The sequence below is a fragment of the Oryctolagus cuniculus genome, chromosome 5 (genome assembly GCF_051225735.1).
Source record: "Oryctolagus cuniculus isolate XC-2025 breed Fujian yellow rabbit chromosome 5, ASM5122573v1, whole genome shotgun sequence".
NCBI classification, from domain to species: domain Eukaryota; kingdom Metazoa; phylum Chordata; class Mammalia; order Lagomorpha; family Leporidae; genus Oryctolagus; species Oryctolagus cuniculus.
Genome location: NC_142871.1, coordinates 115902671 through 115924674, shown reverse-complemented (window position 1 = coordinate 115924674; position 22004 = coordinate 115902671). Strand labels below are relative to the sequence as shown.

At 41.1% G+C, this 22004-nt stretch overlaps 1 protein-coding gene across 4 annotated transcripts; it reads right to left on the bottom strand.

The window, feature by feature from the left end:
• Positions 1 to 1968: 1968 nt before the first annotated feature.
• On the bottom strand, positions 1969 to 21628 carry KLHL31 (kelch like family member 31). Of its 4 annotated transcripts, none has more exons than XM_089333145.1 (4): positions 21095 to 21628; positions 6831 to 8033; positions 5423 to 6189; positions 1969 to 3757 (listed from the first exon to the last, which is right to left on the bottom strand). In XM_089333145.1, exons 2-3 carry the CDS (start codon positions 8000 to 8002, stop codon positions 5457 to 5459), a joined length of 1905 nt encoding a protein of 634 aa, XP_089189271.1. In that variant the 5' UTR covers positions 8003 to 8033; positions 21095 to 21628; the 3' UTR covers positions 1969 to 3757; positions 5423 to 5456. The 4 variants fall into 4 exon arrangements, with proteins under 4 accessions (XP_089189271.1, XP_089189272.1, XP_089189269.1 ...); XM_089333146.1 differs by having other exon boundaries at positions 21045 to 21602; XM_089333143.1 differs by having other exon boundaries at positions 1969 to 6189.
• Positions 21629 to 22004: the final 376 nt, after the last annotated feature.

Below are 22004 nucleotides of genomic sequence, written 5' to 3'. Positions count from 1 at the left end.
ACATGTAAGAACACTGAATTAAGAAAAGGCTGCAGTCATTGTCTGGGTTTATTCTCCAGAAGGGAAAAGAAAGGTATAAAAGGGGAGCAGAGTGTACATGTTATGATCCAGGAAAGGGAGTACAGAGCCAGAGGGGCTGATTGAGGGGAAGCAGTTTGACTGGAAGCTCCTTGCTCTGTTGATACGCAGGCAAGAAAATGAATAATCACTTGTTGTGCTGACAATGTTTTGTGAAAAGTTTTCCTTTTCCTTCTTGACCCACATGGAGATTCTGTTCCCAGTCCGAATGCATCTCGATAGGGCTATATCTCACTGGTTCTGGCCAGTCGATGGGAGTGGGGATGGATACAAATCACTTCTGTACCTGGTCAGGCCAAAACAGATCTTATTTTCCCTCTCCAAATGAGAGTGGAGATATCCTCACAATTGAACAAGACAGAATTCCTAAATGTGAGGCCAATAGTGGAAGCCTAAATGTGAGTACAAAGCAAAAACAGCATAAACAAACAGCATATAAAGGCCAAATCCTCCAATCACACCATTGGATACTTCCCTCCTTTGAGTAAATGTTACAGTGAGGATGGTGTGAGGTGGAGAGAAACTTTTGTTACTGAAGTCAAAGTCTTGCTTCTTCCTCCCCATTCTAGACTAAATAACAATGAAAAAAGGCTTTTATTGAAGATTGCAGGCACTGCTCTAGCTATGATTAAATATCAGAACAAAATCAGATTGGCAGTTTCTCCAGGATGAGTTGGCTGCCTTGATAAGGTGCTTCCCTGGAAGAGATAAGGAAATGAGCTGAGTAAGATCTTTAGGTTGATCAAAGGCCACTGTATCCATCCAAAGGTTCAGGAAATGTGCTTTCCCATCCTCACCATTCTCTAAGGAGCACGTTGGCTCTGAAAATGAAAGATTGGTGTTGGCATAAAGTGTAACACAGCTCACATCTTGGTTCATAAACCAGCCTGTGAATGTGGTTGGAAAAGAAAAAAATGGGCTAAGTAGGGTGTTTCTCAGGGCTCTAGGCTGGCTATCCTCTGTCCTTGCCTTTCCTGAAGTGGATCTTCTAAGGACTTCCATGCCACTCTGATGAGAACAAAGTCTATGGGTGGGTTTCAACATCCTTCAGTGTCTGGTCTTTCTAGCAAGCTGCCAAATACGGAAGTGCAAAATGGTTACACCTCTGATATGTCCTAGAGTACATTAGATGTAATTAGTATCATTAGAAAATTTCACACTGGATAGACTGACCAATGTGGGAGGGAGTGAATGTGGGAGCGAGTGCAAACCTGCTGGGAAGCTTGGAGTTCTGTGAGAGTTCAAAGCAAATGCAAAGAAACTCAGAGGCTCAGACTGCTCAGAACTGGGAATGCGGCACCAGCCAGTTTGAGTTTGGGGCTGGACTGGTTGCTTCACTTGGCTACAGGAGTTGGAGAAGTTTATGAAAATATTGCTACCAGTTATGATTTTTTAGACAGAACTAGGATGGCCTCAGTTGAATGTTATTATTTAAATACTGGGTTACATCAAAAGTTGAGCGTCTTCTGTTGGTTACATTTCATTTGCTCATCTGGAATCATGAGGTGGAAGAGAAAGGTTTTTCTACATAGCAATATGATTTTATTTCCTAATAGGTCATTTCATTGCCAGTGACAATGGGCTTGAATCTGTGTCCAGTTGGTATGGTCAGAGTGGAGACAAGAGTAGAAACTACACTTACTCTCAGACTTCCAAATGGTCAGATTTGAGCCAGATCTGAACTGGCTTTTATTGGGATTACACAGCAAGTCAGTAGTGATGTTTTATATTTGTTTCCTTTCACTAAGTCTTTAAGCTACTGGGACATTTTTTGAATTATTTGTTATATATTTTTGTCATTGTAATTGTTTTGTTTGGGTGAATCAGCATGAAAAACTAAACAGGAAAACAAACACACCATGCATCATAAAAAGGACAAAACTGCTCACATTTGATCATTGACTAGGTTCTTGTTGAGTGCAGCTTTATTGATAGTGATGAGGTCATAGAATAACATTACATACATTTTAGTATGTTTCTTATATAGTATTACACTGCTTTGAGCAAACATTTTTTGCCAAAATTTGTTAAATACATAAAAAAAATTTTAGACATATCCAAGACAAGTATTTTCTTCCAAATTCCCTGAGAGGGACAATTAAATGGTCTTGACCCTCTGAATGTGCTGGAGGGTCAATCTTAATATTTTATAGTCTTCATTTCTCATAGTTACCTGTGGAGGTATGTTTGGAAATTCTAATTCTTATTGGTATGAAAAGAAATATTGAAATGTAACACTTTAATGCTGCCTTGTGCTAGAAAACACATACACTAGTGGCCGGAACCTCCGGCTCCTTCAGAGGCACCAAAAATTCATTTGGTTGGAACTAAGGGATAAATAAATTAAGCTATTTTAATTTATTTTATCTAATAACTTGAATGAATTCAGAAGACAGTTGGCCAGAATAACCAGCAAAACAAAACAACTTTTTAACATATTTTTCTGGGTAAACCTCTATTTACATGCATGTTTATAAAACACACTAACTATAATTGCTGGTCTGCCTTAAGTCATAGAACCATTCAGTACTCACTTTCTTATACCTCAATTATATTCTTCACTCATAATGCTCCATTGCCATCTAATCATTGTTTAGAATTACATTCATCTGTACCATCACTGACCTTTTATTCATAAGCATTCTTTCAACATGAAAGTAAAAATGAGACTCATTCAATACCTTAAAAGCAACTAGGTTAGCAGTGATGATAACTTGGCACCAAGAACTGAATTAAAAATGGACAAATGACATTGAAGTCTGGCCTCCTACAGACTTTCTCATTAGGTCCTGGCCCATTCAGAAAAGAAAGCTTGAATTTTTTATTTCAGCTGTTGGTATCGTGCTATTCCTCAGACACAATGAATGGATGCTTTTATTTAATCACAGGACACAGGCATTAGAAAAATAGAAGGTCCTTTTCTTTCATAAAAGGAATACAGAGTTGGATCCTAAAACTCAGGAGTATAAGTGAATATAAGCTTAAAATGTTATTTAAAAAATGAAGCAAATTTTCCACTCGGGAAACACGGAGAAGTTATACTTTCCAGGAGCAACTACTTCAATAGTTGGGTTGACGAACATGTTTCACTTATACATAAAAGAAAGGAGACACACAGCATTTTGATTTTGCACTTTGGTGTCTTTCAATTAGCAGTACAGGATATTCTGGGATCTAAAACTTTTACCAATGCTTATGTCCAGACTCCTTCCAAGGTGTTATGTCAGAAATTCTAGCATTGCAAATTCATACTGGTCTTTCCTGACCTGCTGAAGCAGAAGATAGAACAGCAACACACCCCAAGAACCTGTGCAGCTCAGATATATGTATTTTCTGAGTCTTAAGATAAATAATACAGAAAATAAGTTTGATTAATTTCAAATGATGTGTCCAGCTGTAACATGTCTCCAGTTTTATCTCCAGAAAGCTACTGCCACGTCTGTACACAACCTATCTCAAGTTCTGGCAGATGGAAAATCCTCTCGTTTCAATGTCTCTCCTCATTTTTCCATCACAAAGTGTTACAACCAATTGGTTCTTATTTCATTTCCAGCCTAGGTCCTCCTTTTCACAGAATACTTCTAAGATCTCAATAGGAGACACATCGACTAGTGTGCATCAAGGAATTACATCTATTTGCCGATGTACAATCTGCAATCCATAGTAAAACATGTCCTCCCTTCAAAAAGAACAATACACGAAAGGCTGCTCAATTGGGTATAAATACCCACACCTACACACACACACACATACGTACACACACACACATTATATATAAAAGATGTTACAGTCACCCTCACATAGGCTTTGCAAGTTGTGGTCAAAATAATTGGTTAATGGAAACTTTCATTTTACCAATGCTGCTGGAAGGACAAAAGACTATGTATGGGTTGTATCACTGGTGCCTTAAGAGTTCAGTGATTGAACTCCCTAAAGTATTTTCTCAGAGTTTTATTTTCCAGCCTGGGCAGATAAGGAGTCAAAGGAGCAGGTGCTTTAGATCTGGCCCATACCTGGTGAAACTCCTTACTCAATGCACAGGGTGAGGAAATAGCCCAGTGTGTTTAATTGAATAATGCCTTGACAATTTACAATGTCTGTAATTTTCACTGGAGTGTTACCTTTAACTACCCAAAGACTGAACTTTTTATAAGGGGCAATAGTATAAAATTGTTCCACAAAGTGTCCTATGTGAACCAATTTTCAAAGTTCACATAAAATACCTTAGATATAAATATCATAACTCTAGCAATAACCTACCTACAGAAGGTGGGAGAGGGTGGGACTAATGAAAACCAAGTTATGTTTCCATAAATCTGTTTAACCCTTTAAACAGTTTATTTTAAAAAAATCCAATTGCACATAACCCATACTTTTAGGCCACCTCCTCTCCAAAATAAGCTATCGAAGAATAAAGTGATAAATTATAAGAAAGGAAAATATGTATCATTTACTACAATCATTCCCTTTCCCCCAACTTGGCAAACATAAGAAAAATGACATCAACTAGATACACTTTGATGTGTAAAGCAGATTTGGAGATGAGTGAATAAGAACAGAATGGGCATATATTATTTTAATATGTCAATGAGTGAATGTATCAGATGTTGAAGAAACCAAGATTGATATGAAATGGAAAATAGCATTTATGCAGGTATTACCAAATCCAAGAATTCCAAATGTTTTCTTCATTCTCATCAAGTAAAAGAGTGGAGCAAATCAAATTACTGTGACTGCTTGTATAACCTTCATGTTATCTAGCTAGAAGTTAATGGTCCTTAAGCATATAGTTTTCTTTGGTGATTTTCCAGGGCTTACATTAGGCTCAGGTTGCCTTCAACCACGTTGGTGTAGCTTTTAGGGTGAGGATACCTGAAATTCCTTTACTAAGAGAACAAAAGTCTTCACGGGGTCAAGTACAGGAAAATCTCAAGTCTTTATGGAGACCCTCGTAAATGGTTTCCATTTTTAAATAAATCTACGAATGAAGATTTTCAACTTCTAAGAGGGCAATATAAGCCTTTGAACATGAAATAAGCTTCAAATGTGGGTGTCTCCGCTATACCTTTGGGCCAGCGCCACGCTGGAAGAGCGTCTACAACGAGTTTGGCCTGCCACCCAGTGGCCGCTGAAATAAATTCCATTTCTTTCGTTGGCTAAGACCCTGTATTTTGCTTAAAAAAAGAAAAAACAAAAAGAGAGGTAGATTATGCCATGCTAGGAATTTAAAGCCACCAAGGCATGCACCTCGATGTACTTAAAAACATAATCATTGTAGTAAATGTTATATATTTTCCTTTTCGCTAACGCCAAATGTTAACCACGTGGCTCTACGAATACATACGCGTTCTTTCTTGCATGCCGGCAGCTACCTGGGTTCAGATACTGACTGGCACGGAGGACACCGAGCTGGCTCGGGATTCCCGAGTCACACTGTTGGGCATGGAGAGGGTGCAGCAGGACACGCCCACGGTGGCCTCAGGCAGCTCGTCGTCCTCCGTCCACTCGTTGAGCTCGGGGCTGAAGCACTGGATGCACTTCTTGTACTTCTTCTCGCCCTCGTTCCAGCCCCCCACCAGGTAGGCGCGGCCGTTCAGGACTGATGCGCCCGCCGTGCTCACGCCCACCTGCAGCGGCGCCGCATAGCTCCACTGGCCAGTGGCCGGGCTGTAGCACTCCACGGTCAGCACGTCCACGCGTTCCCCGCGCGGCCCCACCTGGCTGCCCCCCATCACATATACCCGGTCGTTCAGCGTGACCGAGCAGTGCCAGCCGCGGGGGGTGCTCAAGCCGGGCAGCTCCTGCCAGGAGTCGCTGGCCGGGTCGTAGGCGCACACCGAGCGCGTGTACGCGTTGCCAATGTAGCCGCCGGTCACCAGCATGCGGCCATCGGCCACCGCGCTGGCGTGGCAACAGCGCGCCACCTCCAGGGGCGTCTTGGGCTGCCACTGGTTGGTGGAGGGCACGTAGCACTCCAGAGAGGCCAGGCTGCCCTCTGTGTTGCGGCCGCCCGCGGCGTAAAGGAGCCCGTTGAACACGCTCAGGCTGAAGTGCGTGCGCTTGTGGTTCATGCTAGCCAGGTGTATCCAGCTGTTGAAGCGCGGGTCGTATCTGGAAATGCAGGAGAGACGTGACAACTTTGTTGGCAGCAGCCAGGGAAGCTGCTTGACTTGGCAAACCCCAATGTGGGGACGCTGACACTGAGCCTGCCAGGAGGTGAGGGACCTAGTGTGGTGCCTCACCTGTAGCCTACTGTTTCTTTCTCAGCCAGTAAGAATGGGGCCCACCAGGATAAAGCAAGGCAGGCAGTAGTGGCTTCTACTGCCCCCTCCTCCGTCTGCGTGACCCCTTTCTTCTTCCTGGCCACTTGGAGAGGAGTCCACAGAGACAAGCTTTCAGTACCCCCGCCTCTGTGTTCAGATACACACTATTCAACAGGATTTATGAGTTGCCCTTTGCAAGTAGGATAACGTCTCTGGGTATCAGGCTTCTCATATGCAAATTCAGAGTAACCGTATCAGGCCTGCCTACCTCATATACTTATTCAGAAATGTGGAGTGCATAATATATGTAAGTGTACTTTATGCAGTGGAAAGTGCTCTCCACACATAAAGTGGCGTTGTTGTTATTACCATTACTGCTGATTTACTGAGCCAATGAACTAAGCTGAAGGCATAATTAGTTTACCTCTAAGTCAGAGCAATTTCCCCATCATCTTGAACCATTCCAATTTCTAATAAAAGATCCCATACCTGCAGAAATTGCTGACTGCATGCTTGGCTTGATTTCTTGCATCATTCTGGTCTTCACCACCGGCCACATAAAGAAACCCGTCCATCACAGCCACACACTGATTAAAACTCTTGGCCGGCATCTCCGTAAGCTTGCTCCATCCATTTTCAGGATCTCTATATAAGACGTCTCTACTAAGGGACTTCTCAGTAAGGCCGGGGCGCCCTCCAATAGTGACGAGGACTCGGCAGCCCCCTCGGATTCTTGTTCTCCTCGACTGCAGTGTGTTTTGATGATAGGGAAGTAAGTGGTAGTTCATAGCATCCACAAGAAGTTTGTGACAATCAGCATCTTGCATCATTCTCGGTACAGACTGAACATAATTGACCAGGTCCTGGGCAGAGATGGTGCCAAAGCGAATATTGCTCAAAAGATCTGCAGCATATTTCACTCTCTTTTGGTCAAATTCTAACCATTTCATTGCTATCTGGAATGCTACTATCTCAGAGGGCAGCTGTAAATCATCATCTATCAGCAGTTCATTAATTTGCTCAAATGTAAGTTTCATAAATTGATCTGATTCTGCAAATTCAAGGAAATTATCCCGGATAAATTTCTGGGCGGCTGCTTTTGCATTTCTCAGGGAGTACGTTTCAGCGATGTTGACAATATACATACAATTCTCAACACTCATCTCTCGAATTAGAAAATCACTGCACATTTTTACCAGCGTATGGATCTGAAGATAGACAGCTGCAGAAATAATGCTTCCTATTGTATACAGAGAGAGAGTCAGCTTCCCAGTGTAGGCATATGCAATGACAGTGGCCAGGCCTAGTGGCGAGATATCATTGAGATCCACCCTTTGAGTTGATGGGTCTTTTTTCAGGATGTTGTAAAAGTACTCACTGCATGAAGCCATCACTGACTTATGAACATCAAAGGATTTGGTTTTGGTACCGATGACTAAGTCACAGAGGAAGCTTTCCTGCCGCATTTTACTTAAACCTTCCAAGAGGTTGGGGCCGTAAGAAGCATCTGTGAGTTCAGAAGAAATGCAGCTAAGGCCATTGCCTCCTTCTAGGAGCCCGTTCAAGGCATTCAGTTTGTTGAGGGGGCTGTCTTCGACAATTATAGTCATCTCATTAATATCTGCTTTGTTCTTTTTGACAGTCTTCTTTTTGGGCGCCATGTTGGCAAACACTGTCGCGGGCAAGAATTTGCTAAAAAAAAAAGTGCTCTTATTTTAATTGTGCTTTGGACTTGGAAGTGCTACACTGAGAAACTTTTTTTGTAATAATGTTTTAGTGGCATAAAATAGATTAATCCTCAAAAATAGATTTGAAGACATTTTAAACTGAAGGCACATTTTATGGACAGTTCACTTCAGCATCAAGACAATTCTAAGAAGATTTGTATTATCAAATATGATCTATTAGTAGCTTGTTTTGTCAAGTATTTATTACATGCCAGAAATGACAACTTTTTCTATTCAGCTGTGTAGTAGTTATAGAATAGTACTTAAACATCACTGGAAGGGTTTAGTTTACTCTGTTGCCAGTAAATTCGTGAGAAAGTAAATTATAACCATGTTGCACATTTTCCTCAATAAAATATTAAAATTCAGGAATCCATGTAAAATGTAGACAGTATTATAAAAAAGATGATTTTACTCACAATAGCAATGAAATCTATAAAACTGGAAGAGACATTCTTGACTGGAATTTACTGAGACTCATATGATAGGCACTATAGGACTTCACTAGCATATTTAAAAGAAGAGGGATTCTACATTCTTATATGAGGACAAGGATGTCAATTTGGTGAAATTTGTTACTATTTCTATAAGAAGATTGTTTTTGCTGTTTGGAACTTAATAAAATTCCAAGTTCAACTGAAGGAGTAAGTATGAAAGAACATTCAAGAATTTTGTCTAAAAATAAGAGTATAGAAATATTTTCCAGATATAGAAATTTATAGGTACTAAAAATGTGTGGCACTGGATCAGAAATAGAAAAAAAATTCAGAGGAACAAAATGAAAGGTGGAAACCCAATGTAGAGAACCACATTAAATAAGTAAATATACAAGTATAAGGAGAAAGAATTAGCCTTATTCATTATCCTGCTTTTTTTTTTTTTTTTTGGTACAAGTACATTCATCATGATTGATTTCAAACTATCATTGCTTAACAGCTAGCTCGCCAAATTCCTGAAAATGTAACAATTAGTTTTGTGAGTCACTACAAGCCAGCTCTAACATAGGCCTCATAGAGAACTTATATCAAAAATACACTCCAGGCTGGTACTGTGGCATAGCAGGTCAAGCTGCCATCTGCAGTGCTGTCATCCCATATGGGTGCCAGTTTGAGTCTCGGCTGCTCTACTTCTAATCCATGCTCTGCTATGGCCTGGGGAGGCAGTAGAAGATGGTCCAAGTCTTTGAGTCCCTGCATCAGACCTGGAAGAAGCTCCTGGTTTTGGATTGGCCCAGCTCCAGCCATTGCAGCCATCTGGGGAGTGAACCAGCGGATGGAAGACCTCATTCTCTCTCTCTCTCTCTGCTTCTGCCTCTCTCTAACTCTGACTTTCAAATAAATCTTTAAAAAAATTACACTCACTGGAACCGGCATTATGGCACAGCAGAATAAGCCACTGCCTGTCACACCAGCATCTCACATTAGTCCTAGCTGCACCACTTCTAATCCAGCTCCCTGTTAATGTGCCTGGGAAGGCATTGGAAGATGGCCTAAGTGCTTGGGCCCCTGTCACCCATGTGGAGACCTGGATGGAGTTTCAGGCTCCTGGCTTTGGCCTGGCCCAGTTCTGGCTGTTGTAGACATTTGGGGAATGTACCAGCAGATAGAAGATCTCTCTTCCCCTCTCTCTGTCTCTCTCCCTAATTCTGCCTTTCAAATAAATAAATCCAAACAAACAAACAAAAAAAACCTCACACTATTACTCAGAAAATCATTCTTCTTACCTAACAATAACTCATACACATTTTCCCACCTCTTCCCATACATCTTTTCCATTTGAGTTGAATGCATTTGAATGAGGAAAACAAAAGCCCTGGCAAAGAAATAGATATTCTCTCACTTTCATACATAATTCATCTCATTTTCTCTATTAAGTGCGTGAGTTTTCATAGTAAGGATGTATAATAAATTATCTGATTATTACCACATCGTAGGGCATTTAGGCATTTAGATGTTTTTCACTTTTGTTTGGTTGTGTGTGTGTGTGTGTGTGTGTGTATGTGTGTTAAATCTCACTGTGATTTCATCTTTGAAAGGTTTTCAGTTTGATTACTGGAATATGTGTTTCAAAAATTCCATAAACCTTCTGTTGTATGGGATTTGTGCCTGTCCTTATCCCTTGAAGGAGAGCAGTGGGTCAGTAGGAAACAGAGTATCTGTTTCTTTGCTATGGCTTTTGTTTTTCTCATTAAGCTCAAGTTGTCGTATTCACATTTGTATTTCTTTAAAAGACTATCTAGCACATAGGCCCATCCTCCTCCCTTTCTGCAAACCGTGCAGAAATTGTCCTCACCTTGTGAAATCAACTACGAATATACCATCATTTTAGTGTTTAAATACATTCAATTTAGATGTTGATAGTTCCCTTGTGGGATTTTTTGGGGAGCAATTTAAAATAGTTTGTTCAGCAAGCAGTTATCAGAAATCTACTGCTATGTAGGCAGGACTATGCAAGGAATGAAGGGGCCATAGCGGATGTAATTTATGTTGGCTCAGACATAATAAATAGAGGTAAGCACAGCTAGGTAAGCACAACAGAGTACATTTTGGGGGAAAAGTTCTGTCCTATTTACATTCCTGGAAGAGCTCTTGTGGCCAACTTTTTATTCATGCTGATATAAGGCTTATAAACACTCATTCTTTTACAGCAAATGCGAAACCTGAGAGTAATCTGAATGCTTCAGACTGAATCCTAAATATTCTGTTTTTCCTTCCTCATACTTTTTTGTTGTTGTTGTTGCTGGTGGTGTCATGATGAGCAATGTTGAAAATATTAGTAACTCAAAAAACAGAGCATCTACTAATCAGAATGAACTCAGGCCATAGTGGTTGGAGCTGGGTCCCCGAGTGCTCCCTGGGGTACTCTGTGATTTTTCAGTTACTGCACCGTAGTAACTGAAACACAGGCTCAGGCAGTCCTAGGAAACAAATGGTAACAGTTAGGCCTGTTAGCAGTCTTTTGGTCTAGATAACACTTACAGAGGCATCTCAGAATTTTAGCAAAGCTATGGAGAAAAAGGGTCAGTGGGGAATTCCAACTGGAGGGGTAGATGATAGACTTGAACAAGATCTTATTGCCTGTTTTAAATCTTCCTTTTCTATGTTGCTATTCCCTTAAGTCATCTTTTTTTTAAAGACGTATTTATCTGAAAGAGTTAGAGAGAGAAGGGGGGAGAGAGAGAGAGAGAGAGAGAGAGAAAGAGAGGTCTTCCATCCACTGGTTCACTCCCCAGATGGCCGCAATGGCTGGAGCTGCGCCGATCACCAGCCTCTTCCAGTCTCCCATGTGGGTGCAGGGCCGTCTTCCACTGCTATCCCAGGCCATAGAAGAGAGCTGGATCAGAAGTGGAGCAGCCGGGACTCAAACTGGTGCCTATATGGGATGCTGGCACTGCAGACGGTGGCTTCACCTGCTACACCACAGCACCAGCCCCTCTCTTAAGTTATCTTACATGAGGTATCATCAAGTATACTTAATAAAGCCTGGTCATTTGTCTACCAGCTCACTATGCCTTTAGGAATGAATATCATATAAAGATAACAATTACCAGCTGGGTGGTGGGGAGGGATGGGGAGAAGTAGGAGGAATTACCCAAAGACAACAGGGAATATAAAAAAGGAGGAGGGAGTTGTAGGGGAAACAGTTAGAAAAGGGGCAGAGCATTGGGTGAGTCTGTCTTCACTGCCCTCTCCATGGACCCACATATATGCACTTCTTCTCTGTCTTTTTTTTTTTTAAGATTTATTTATTTATTTGAAAGGCAGAGTTACAGAGAGGCACATAGAGGAGAGGTCTTTCATCTCCTGGTTCACTCTCCAGATGGCCACAATAGCTGGAGCTGCACCCATCCAAAGCCAGGAGCTTCTTCCTGGTCTCCTACGCAGGTGCAGGGGCCCAAGCACTTGGGCCATCTTCTGCAGCTTTTCCAGGCCATAGTAGAGAGCTGGATTGGAAGTGAAAGAGTTGGGTCTTGAACCCGTGCCCATATGGTATGCTGCCACTGTAGGTGGCAGCTTTACCTGCTACGCCATAACGCTGACCCCTACACATACTTCTTATATGGCTTTTAGTCTAAGAGTAGGCTGCAGATCAGTACTGCACAGGGCAGTGACAACTCCAATTTCTGAATCAAAGAACCCGAGGACAGAGTTTGTGAAACCACGTTCACTGAAAATTAGGTGGGGATTCTGGGAACAAGATCCAGAATGGGAAAGTCCAATGGAAACTTGAGTCTTTTGAAATGAATGACAGAACTTAAGAGATGGCAATTATCTGAAAGAACACGAGAGACTATTGTTGCCCTAAAGTTCTTTAAAATAAGTACTACTCTTCAGAGCAAAAATGACATTATCTTGTGCTGTTTATAATGTAGATGTAGTAGTACATATGGTAATCACAGCGTAAAGTAAGGGGTGACAGTGGTCAAAGAAGCTGAACAGGTTTCTATATTTTATGTGAAATAGTACAATATTAACTTATGAAGCCAGAGAAAATTTAACTATGCTTATTGTAATATATAGAGTAATGTTGCCCCATAGGATTACAACATGAGCCATGTATTCCAGAACCACATTAAAAAAGGTAAGGGGGGGGCAGTGTTGTGACACAGTGGAAGCCACAACCTTAGATGATGGCATCCTATATTGGAACGCTAGTTAGAATACCAGCTGTTTCACTTCCAATCCAGCTCCCTGTTAAAGAAATCTGGAAGGGTAGTAGATGATGGCTCAAGTGCTTGGCCCCCAGCACCCAGGTGGGAGACCTGTATGGAGTTCCAGGCTCCTGGCTTTGGCTTAGCCCAGCTCCCATCATTGCAGCCATTTGCTGAGGGAACCAATGGATGGAAGATCTCTTTCTCTCTCTTTCTCTCCTTTCTCCATCCTCAGCTTTTCTTTTTTTTTTTTTTCTTTTTTTTTATTTTTTTATTTTTTTTATTTTTTTGACAGGCAGAGTGGACAGTGAGAGAGAGAGACAGAGAGAAAGGTCTTCCTTTGCCGTTGGTTCACCCTCCAATGGCCGCCGCGGCCAGCGCGCTGCGGCCGGCGCACCGCGCTGATCCGATGGCAGGAGCCAGGATCCAGGTGCTTTTCCTGGTCTCCCATGGGGTGCAGGGCCCAAGCACCTGGGCCATCCTCCACTGCACTCCCTGGCCACAGCAGAGGGCTGGCCTGGAAGAGGGGCAACCGGGACAGAATCCGGCGCCCCGACCGGGACTAGAACCCGGTGTGCCGGCGCCGCTAGGCGGAGGATTAGCCTAGTGAGCCGCGGCGCCAGCCTATCCTCAGCTTTTCAAATAAATAAAAACAAATCTTTCAAGAGAGGTAAAAAGAAACAAGTGAAATTAGTTTTAGTCATATTTTATTCAATGTAACATATGAAATATTATGATTTCAACGCGTAATTGTTATAAAATTACCAAGGCGATGCTCTGTATTTTTTTTGAACTGAAACCTCAAAATACAGAGCATATTTTATACTTGCAGCACATCTCACTGTGGGCCAACCACTTTTCAAGTGTTCAGTGACCACATGTGACTAATGACTATTGTGTTGGTTAACAGACCTATAAATAGCCACTTAAACAATGCGAAGTATAGTTGAAAATTCATTAGATAAGTGGAATTTAGAAGAGGACAGGAAAAGTGGAACAGAAATTACAAGTGGCAAACAGAAAACTAATGATGTAATGGTAAACCTAAAGCCAACTATATTAATAGTTATGTTAAACATTAATGGCAAAGCACGTTAATTAAAAGGCACATATTACCAGAATGAGTAAGGAAAGAAAAACCTAAATATGTGCTGTCTACAAGAGTAGACACTGGAAATATAAAGAAACAGAAAAGTGGAAAATAAATGGATAGAAAAAAGATTTATCACAAAAATAAGAAACATAAGAAGGCTAGAATGTCTATCAATATTAGATAAAATAGACTTCAAGAAAAAATCTTACCAGTGACAGAGGGAATTTCATAATGATAAAAAGATGAATGTATTATGGAGATATAACAATCCTGAACAGGTGTCTACCTAAAAACAAACCTTCAAAATATGCAAAAAGTAGAAAGGAAGGGGCAGATAGGCAACTCCACAGTCATACTTGAGAATGCATATGGATTATATAATAGCACTCTTAAGAAATTGATAGAACAGCTAGACAAAATCAGTAAATTATAAATTCTCTGAACAACATTATCAATCACCCTGACTTAGTAGGACACTACACCCAACAGCTGTTGAATATAAATTCCTCTGAAATGCGCATGGTACATTCACCAAGTTAGATCCTGTGCTGGGCCACAAAGCATGTCTCAGCAAATTTAAATGCATTGTAATCATGCAGAGTATACGATCACAGTGGAACTAAGAACCATTCAATTTCCAATGTTTGAAAATTAAACAATATGCTTCTAAATAATCTATAAGCATTAGAAGAAATCACAAAGGAAATTAGATATTTCAAACTGAATTATGACAAAAAAAAAACATAAACACCAATCCATTACTTATCTGCAGTATGTTCACCTGTAGATTACCTAACCTGTGAGAGTCTCCACTGACTTATCTCTAAAAAGAAGAGAATAATACTGCCTGCCTCAGAGTTGTCGATCAAAGGCTAATGAGGAAATATCTGAACAGCATTTAGTACAGTACCCGAAATAAAGTGAAAGTTCAAAAGTATTTGACTCATCATCTTCATTAAAAGCAATAGCCTTTGTTAGCTGTGTCTTTCTTTGGGAATAAAGGGAAGGAACATGTTTAGGAGAGCTGTCACGTTGTGGAGAAGCGTTCATGAGGAGTGCGAGAAAATTTGGGACAAGCAAACACAGCAACCCAGAATGCGAACTTGCAAACAGCAGTCAAAGGGAGATTTCTGGAACATATAAAGACTTCTGAGAGATTTTTGAAAATACCAAGTTGAAAAATGGAATTCATGAAATTACATAGGCTGGGGAACAGATTATTTTTGTTTTCATGTAAATACCAGGGCTTAGGACACTTGGTTCCAGGTTAGGTATGCAAAACCACAGATTTATGCAACAGATTGAATCTATGTGTTTGGAGCTAAGGATTCAAACTATTTTGATGGGGTAGTGTTAGGAGGGAAGGGGTGCAGATAACACCAATCAGGTTGGGTCCTGGTAACGGTATAGTTCTAGGTCATTAGAGGGAAGTGGAGAGAATGCCGCAAGCTGAAGCAGGGAGGCAGGACATTGTGCTACCTGCAGGCTAAGAGGCTGAGGTCATGAGGGAGGTATTGAGCAGGATATTCAAGAAGGGTTAGAATTTGATAAGTTCTAACATGCGATTGAGAAGGATTAAGAAAACTCTAGGAAGAGAGAGAATAGCCTGAGGCTAGACAACATAGTGAAATCAGGAAACGTTCTTCCTTGCCTCTCCTTGCCTTATTGCCTGTTGATGTCTCCTTCCTCCATCATCTGGCCCTTCATACTGCCTGTGGTGTTCGCTCTGTTGGCCTATACTGACCTTGCTCCACTCATGAGGATTTTCATGACCTTCTCTTGATCTACGTCCTGTTGCCCTTGCCCTCTTTCCTCAGGGCCTGTTGAGTGTTACACGAGCAAGTCTGATAAATGATCTAAGCTATTCAGTTAAGGGCAAATCCTGCTTCCTAGATGTGAATTTTTTTTTGTGTTGCTTTTTTCAGTATTCTTTTATGTCTCAAATACAAATTTTAAACAGATTAACTTTTGTGGAGTATGTGTGTCTGTGTGCATGTATATATATGTATATATATATACATATATATAATGTATAATCATTATTCTTATTAAAAAGGGATAAAAAAGGGAGAGAATGATCCAACATGGGAAGTGAGATACACAGCAGACCCATAGAATGGCAAATGTCCTAACAGCACTCTGGCCTCAGAATCAGCCCTTAAGGCATGCGGATCCGGCTGAAATGCCCATGAGAGTATTTCAGGCATGGAAAGCCAAGACACTCTGGGGGGAAAAAAAAACCTAAATGAAAGATCTCCACGGGTGAGATCCCAGTGGAAAGAACGGGTTATCAAAGAAGGAGGTACCCTTCTCTGAAGGGAGAAGAGAACTTCCACTTTGACCATGACCTTGTCTAAATATGATCAGAGTCATTGAACTCAGGGGGCTTCCATAGCCTTGGCAGCTCATGACAAGAGCCTAGGGTGATTACTGATGCCATAAACAAGAGTGTCATTTGTTAAATCAACAACAGGAGTCACTGTGCACTTACTCCTCATGTAGGATCTTTGTCCTTAGTGTGCTGTACATTGAGATTTAATGTTATAACTAGTACTCAAACAGTATTTTTCACTTTATGTTTCTGTGTGGGAGCAAACTGTTGAAATCTTTACTTAATGTATGCTAAACTGATCTTCTGTATATAAAGAGAATCGAAAATGAATCTTGATATGAATGGAAGGGGAGAGGGAATGGATAAGGGGAGGGTTGCGGGTTGGAGGGACGTTATGGGGGGGAACCCATTGTAATCCATATTCTGTACTTTGTAAATTTATATTCATTAAATAAAAGTTTAAAAAAAAGGGATTGGGATTTTAGAGCCTGTGAAATCACCTTATAGAGGTAACTGGCTTCTCTAGCTCTCTCTAGGAAAGGCAGAGGGAGAGAAATAGACCTGGGACCATGTAACAGACTATTAAAATCAGAGCATGCAGACAATGTCCAGGTCACTGTATTTTCTAGATATCTCTAAAGACTGAAGTTATGAGGCTACCACCACATTCTATTCCTGTGTCTGTCCCCCAAAGGCGAGGCTGTCTGTTTCCTGCCCAGATGTTCTCAATCTGTGCCATGTTCCTACAATAAGGACACTACAGATTCCCCAGAGGGGTCACTGCTTCACAGCTGGGTAAAGCTCTGATGTTATCTTCAACGCTGTAGGGATGCTGCCTGGTTCCTGTATCCCATGTGAACTGCCCAACCGGCATTTCTCCCAATCATATTAAAGTTATGTGCAAGGGCAGTCTTAAAGGAAAGACATTATAAAAGGGCAGCTTAGAAGTGCATGTATGCATAAAAGTAAAGTGGAACAATTTAATCCACTTTCATTTGTTCATTTGGGCATGATGTTGGGCCTCAAGGCTGACTGTATGGAAAACTATATTCTTAGAATTGTATCTATGAACTACATTCAATCTGTTCTCTTTATATTAATATCACAATAAAACATTACTCATTAACTAGGTCATTGGTGAACACGTAGTCAAAAGCAATTTGTGCAGAAACTGTTTTTCTGCAATTATACAAATGTTCCTAGGTGCCCTGTGTCACATAGCTGATCACCAGTGACAGTCACTACAACCATCATAATTTGGCTGGGAGTTCGAGGTGTTACAAAAATGAGTTGGATGTATATATCCTCATATATAATGTAGAGTATAATGTAGGTTCTAAGCAATACATTTTTGAAAGCATTCCATTCTTTTTTGATTAAATTTATACTTAAAATTACATTAAGAGTTTTACCTACTATTTTTTAAAGCTATTTTGTTGTTGCTGTTTGTTTTTAACCAAGTAAATACCTCATGGCCAACTGCTCAGGGGGTTGCCAAGCTGGGAGATGAGGCAATCCCCATGGTTACCATACCCTAGGGAAGGGTTGACTCATGCTACGGTCTGCATGGTAAGTAGTGCACCCTTGTTGAACGTCACTGGCTGGAGACTTTGTCCCACTTTTTCCTTAACTACAACAGGTTTGTTTCTTCCTCCTTAAAGAGGAAGCTCTAGGAGGCTGTCCCCATACGATCAAAGGGAGGGAGAACTTCTCAGCACTCCCTTGCCACTGTTGGTGGCTTGCACTTTTCACATGGCCTCTACCATAGTAGGAAACACTGGAAAGGAGAGCAGGTTGAGCCATAGCAGCTGAGGTCGTGTAAAGGGATGAGCGGCTATTTGGAGGCACTGACTGTCCCTTCCTGTCACTTCCCTTTTTCGGTCAAAGAAGAGGCTTTGCACAAAGAAGAGGGTGCAGAGGGCTTTAGAAGGGACCTTCTGCTATGGGAGCAATCCCTTCATTCTGTGGAGGGAGCCCCTGGAGGTCCTTTGCCCTGGCTGTGAAAGCCACAGACTCCTTCACTTTCTGCTCCAACCTCTGTTACCCAGAGCAGCCTCTTGGAACCCCTGTAACAGCAGAGTATTAGAAATGGCAGCATGGCAACAGAGAGCAATTCTGCATTCCTTTTGCCACTGCCCCATGCAAACTGTGGCTCGGGTCACTTCTATGACAATAGTATCATGTATTTAACACCTGACAGATAGCTGGGCAGAGTTATGTAAGTCATCACATTGTTCACCATCTTCTATATTTGCCAAGTTTAAATTAAGAATGTTAGTAATTAATTTCTAAATACAATTCACGCAGCATGGATCTATATTATATGTTAAATGTAGGCCAATAACTTTATTTCTACCTAGAATAATAATCAAGTAATAATAATCAGGTAGTTAGCATTTATTAATTGAGGGCTTACTGTGTACTGAGCCTTGAGTTAAGTACTTTGTATAATTTTAATTGTTTAATATATAACCAGCACAGAAATCCTAAAGAGTAAGTTATTGTGTTCATTTTGCAAGAGAATAAATTAAGATTCAGAGTTCTCAAAAAATGTGTCCAAGGTCACAAAAGTAAGCACGCAGTGTTGTTGAGTAAAGTTTGAAGCCCAGAGGAAACCTGGCACCCTAGGTCATCTCCCTTAAATCCAGGGTAGACCAATACCTATAGTAGGTTAAAAGTTAGCTTTGTCTTACATGAAAAGATTGAGACTGAATACCATGGAGCTAAAGATTATAAAATAAAAATTTGGATGTGGGGAACATGAACTAGTTCTGTTAGTTCCAAATATTAAAATAAAACAGTTGCATTATTGAATATAAAATAAAATTTGGGAGGGACATAGATCTTATGAATTCCTTTATCCTAATAAGGGTATAAAGGATGTTAAAGTCCAATAGGTTGTGTCAGCCAAAAATATAAATAGGTCCAAGGAGGGCTTGCATGGATTTGTTGAGCAGGTAATCAAGCACTTCCTTTTGAGTGTTAGATTAAATATGAAATTACCTCTTTTTGTTAAAAACAAGTATCGGCAATTTCACATGGCTCAACTTAGCTAGAGGTTGTGTGTTTTTTATTTATGAAGTATACAGACTATATAGATACAAAGTTCAGTATAATTCTATTCTCTAAGTCTGGCTTTGGGACACAAGGAATGAATGCAAAATCTTTAGCTTCAGCTTTGTTGAAACTTTTAGGAAAATGGCTCTCTTTCCTAGATTTTTGTTTGTGGTGGGGGAAAGGGATTGGAAATTGAGTTAAGATTCACATTCCCTTGATCATTGTAGAACTGAAGACTGGAATTTCTTGTTCATTCTGCTCTAGTTGATAGCCCTGGAACAAAATGTTTACCTTTCAGGATTTCCCTTTAGTTATCTGTTAAATGGGGAGAAAAGTCCCATTCAGTTATCAAATTTTATAGAGTTAAGAATACACAGCTGACTTCCACCATCAGAACTGTCAAAGTCTGTTCCTGCACCACTTCTCTCAATCTGGTCTTCCATAGCTCTGGAACTCACTGTCAGATGGGCTTGAATTGACTGAAACAGGTTGTTTTTTTTTTTTCTTATGGGCTCTGTGTGTTCAGGTCTGAGTTGTCAGATTTAGTTAAGAAAAATGCAATATGCCCAATTACATTTGAATTTTAGATAAACCATGAATCATAGTTTAGTGTAAGTATAGCCCAAGCAGTATTTGGGACACACTTATACTAAAAGCTGATCTGTGGTTTATGCAAAAAGCACATGTAGCTGGATGACCTGCTTGGATTGAGTTTCAGGTGGGCCCACAAGCTCTGAAAAAGATTCTGAAATGTATTCTGCACATAGGTTCACGTGCTCTTTTTTATAGAGTGGGCTCAGAGTTTTCATGAGATTCTGTAAAGAGTCCAGAATACTGTTGCCAAGAACTGGTAACATCAGTGTGCCCTGGGTTCTAAGTGGGTGAGTCTCTGTAAGTCTTGCACTTCAAATTCCTCCTGGCCTCAAACTGAGCCTGGATGGAAGCTCACAGAATAGAACTGGTTGCATAGGAGGCTATCACTTCATGTTTAATAACATGCTTCTGCATGCCACCCTTGCCTCTTGGGAGAGACCCTATACAGGGCAAGCTGAAAAGCCATGTGTGCTGAAGTGTCACTGTCACTCCCAGGCCCGAATGAGCTGGGATCCCAGACTGTCTTCTGCCAAGGGGGTAAATCAGCTGCCCCTGTTTGCTGTCCCTACCACATTCCAGTCTTAGCATCTGTCGGCGCTTGTCAGTGCTACCTCCAGGAATAGAAACACCCTGGCTTCTTGTCTTGCCATTTTAAGTTATGGCCAACTGAATGGGGGTTTTTATTTGCAACATGGTTTTTAATATAAAACATATGTCAGGGTAGCCATATATGCACTCTTATAGAAAAAAACCTGGCTTTTTTTAAAAATAACAAATTTGGGGCTTTTTGCAGTGGGAATCTCTCTTTTGTCAAAGATCATATTTCTAGGAGTTCAAAGACATGTCTGGCTTTTGTGCTACCAATGTAGTTAAACCTGATAGCAGCGTTTGATCTAAACTAATTTGCGACCAAATATTTAAGTGGTTCCTGATAAAAATAAAGATGGAGTTCTAAACTTTGTGAACAAAGCCTAAGAATTCTCTCCTTCCCCTTTGTAAAATAGTGGAAGAAAAACATTCCTTAAGCTTTAGAGACTTAAAATTGTTAGAAATGATAAGTGATTTTACTTTTATAGGGCATCACTCTCATGCACTTCTGTTCCTGTCACATTCTTCTAATTGATCACATTTTTTACATTTCAGGAAAATATTTTTGGTTTCCTAACTGCAGATCACAAGCAATCTGACCTAGCTGGAGACTCCCTTAACCACAGACACCCCACCCTGTCCCACCCACACAGCCACATACCCCAAGGATGCAGAAGATGGGAATCGGCAAATATGGTCCCAACTCCTTACCCTCCTGTGTGTGAAAGGGCAGCCCAACTTGCGATGAGGAAGTTTTAGCAGCACACTCCTCTTGGGAGGCAATCTGTGGAGAGACAGAGAAGGGGAGAAGGAGAAGCAGTGGGGAGCCACCAGCAGCCACCCGACAAGTCCCAGCAGCAGCAATTTTTAGAGTGACCCTAGGCTGTCCCACTGGATAAAGCAGGCCGAGCCTGCGCTCTCTTGCCAGGAGGAGCAGCTTGAGCCCTCCTCTTCCTCTTTGGCTTTGAACTGCAGGCCATCCTGGGGCAGAGGCGGGGCTCTGGTTGGGGGAGAGAGTCAGGTTTCTCAACTTGGCCAGTTGTTGAAAAAGAAAAAAAAAAAAAAAAAAAAGTCAAGAGCTCGATCTTTCCTGGGTGTGAGGAAAGAAAATGAATCGAGTGAGTGTTTAAGTGTTGAAAGAAGAGATTTGAGTAGAGGCAGAAGAAGGGAAGGGAGTGGGTCAAACTTAATTTCTAGAGAGGTAACTAGCCTGCTCATCTTAGGTCCCTTGAGAAGACTGGCTATAAATAGACTGTTCTTTAGAAGTGAAGCACATGTACTCCTTTGCCAGGGGCAGGGTACTTTCTACAGACCTCACATGTGGCCCTAGCATGTTAGAGTTGAATAAAGCAGGTTTGCCCTTGGTCTGTGATTACGCAGTGAACTACAAGGAAGTCTGAGATAAGCATACACGCAGTTGCTCTGGCAATGCTTCACGTGCAAAACAAGACCCAAAGGAGTGTAATGGACCACAAGCTTTAAAAGGCACCAAGAACATGAAATGACTGCTTAAAAACATTAGGCTGCACTAATGGAAAAATAGGACATGGACAAGCAATGTTCTAATTATTCCTCATTAGTCAGATGATCTGATAAGCATAACTTTGCTGTCTTGGCACAC

What these genes read in the sequence shown, in the direction of transcription:
- KLHL31 (XM_089333143.1), bottom strand. Translation starts at nt 8,002, where the DNA reads ATGGCGCCCAAAAAGAAGACTGTCAAAAAGAACAAAGCAGATATTAAT. An exon ending in GCAGTCAGCAATTTCTGCAG is followed by an intron (nt 6,190 to 6,830) that starts GTATGGGATCTT and finishes CTGCATTTCCAG; the next exon opens with ATACGACCCGCGCTTCAACA.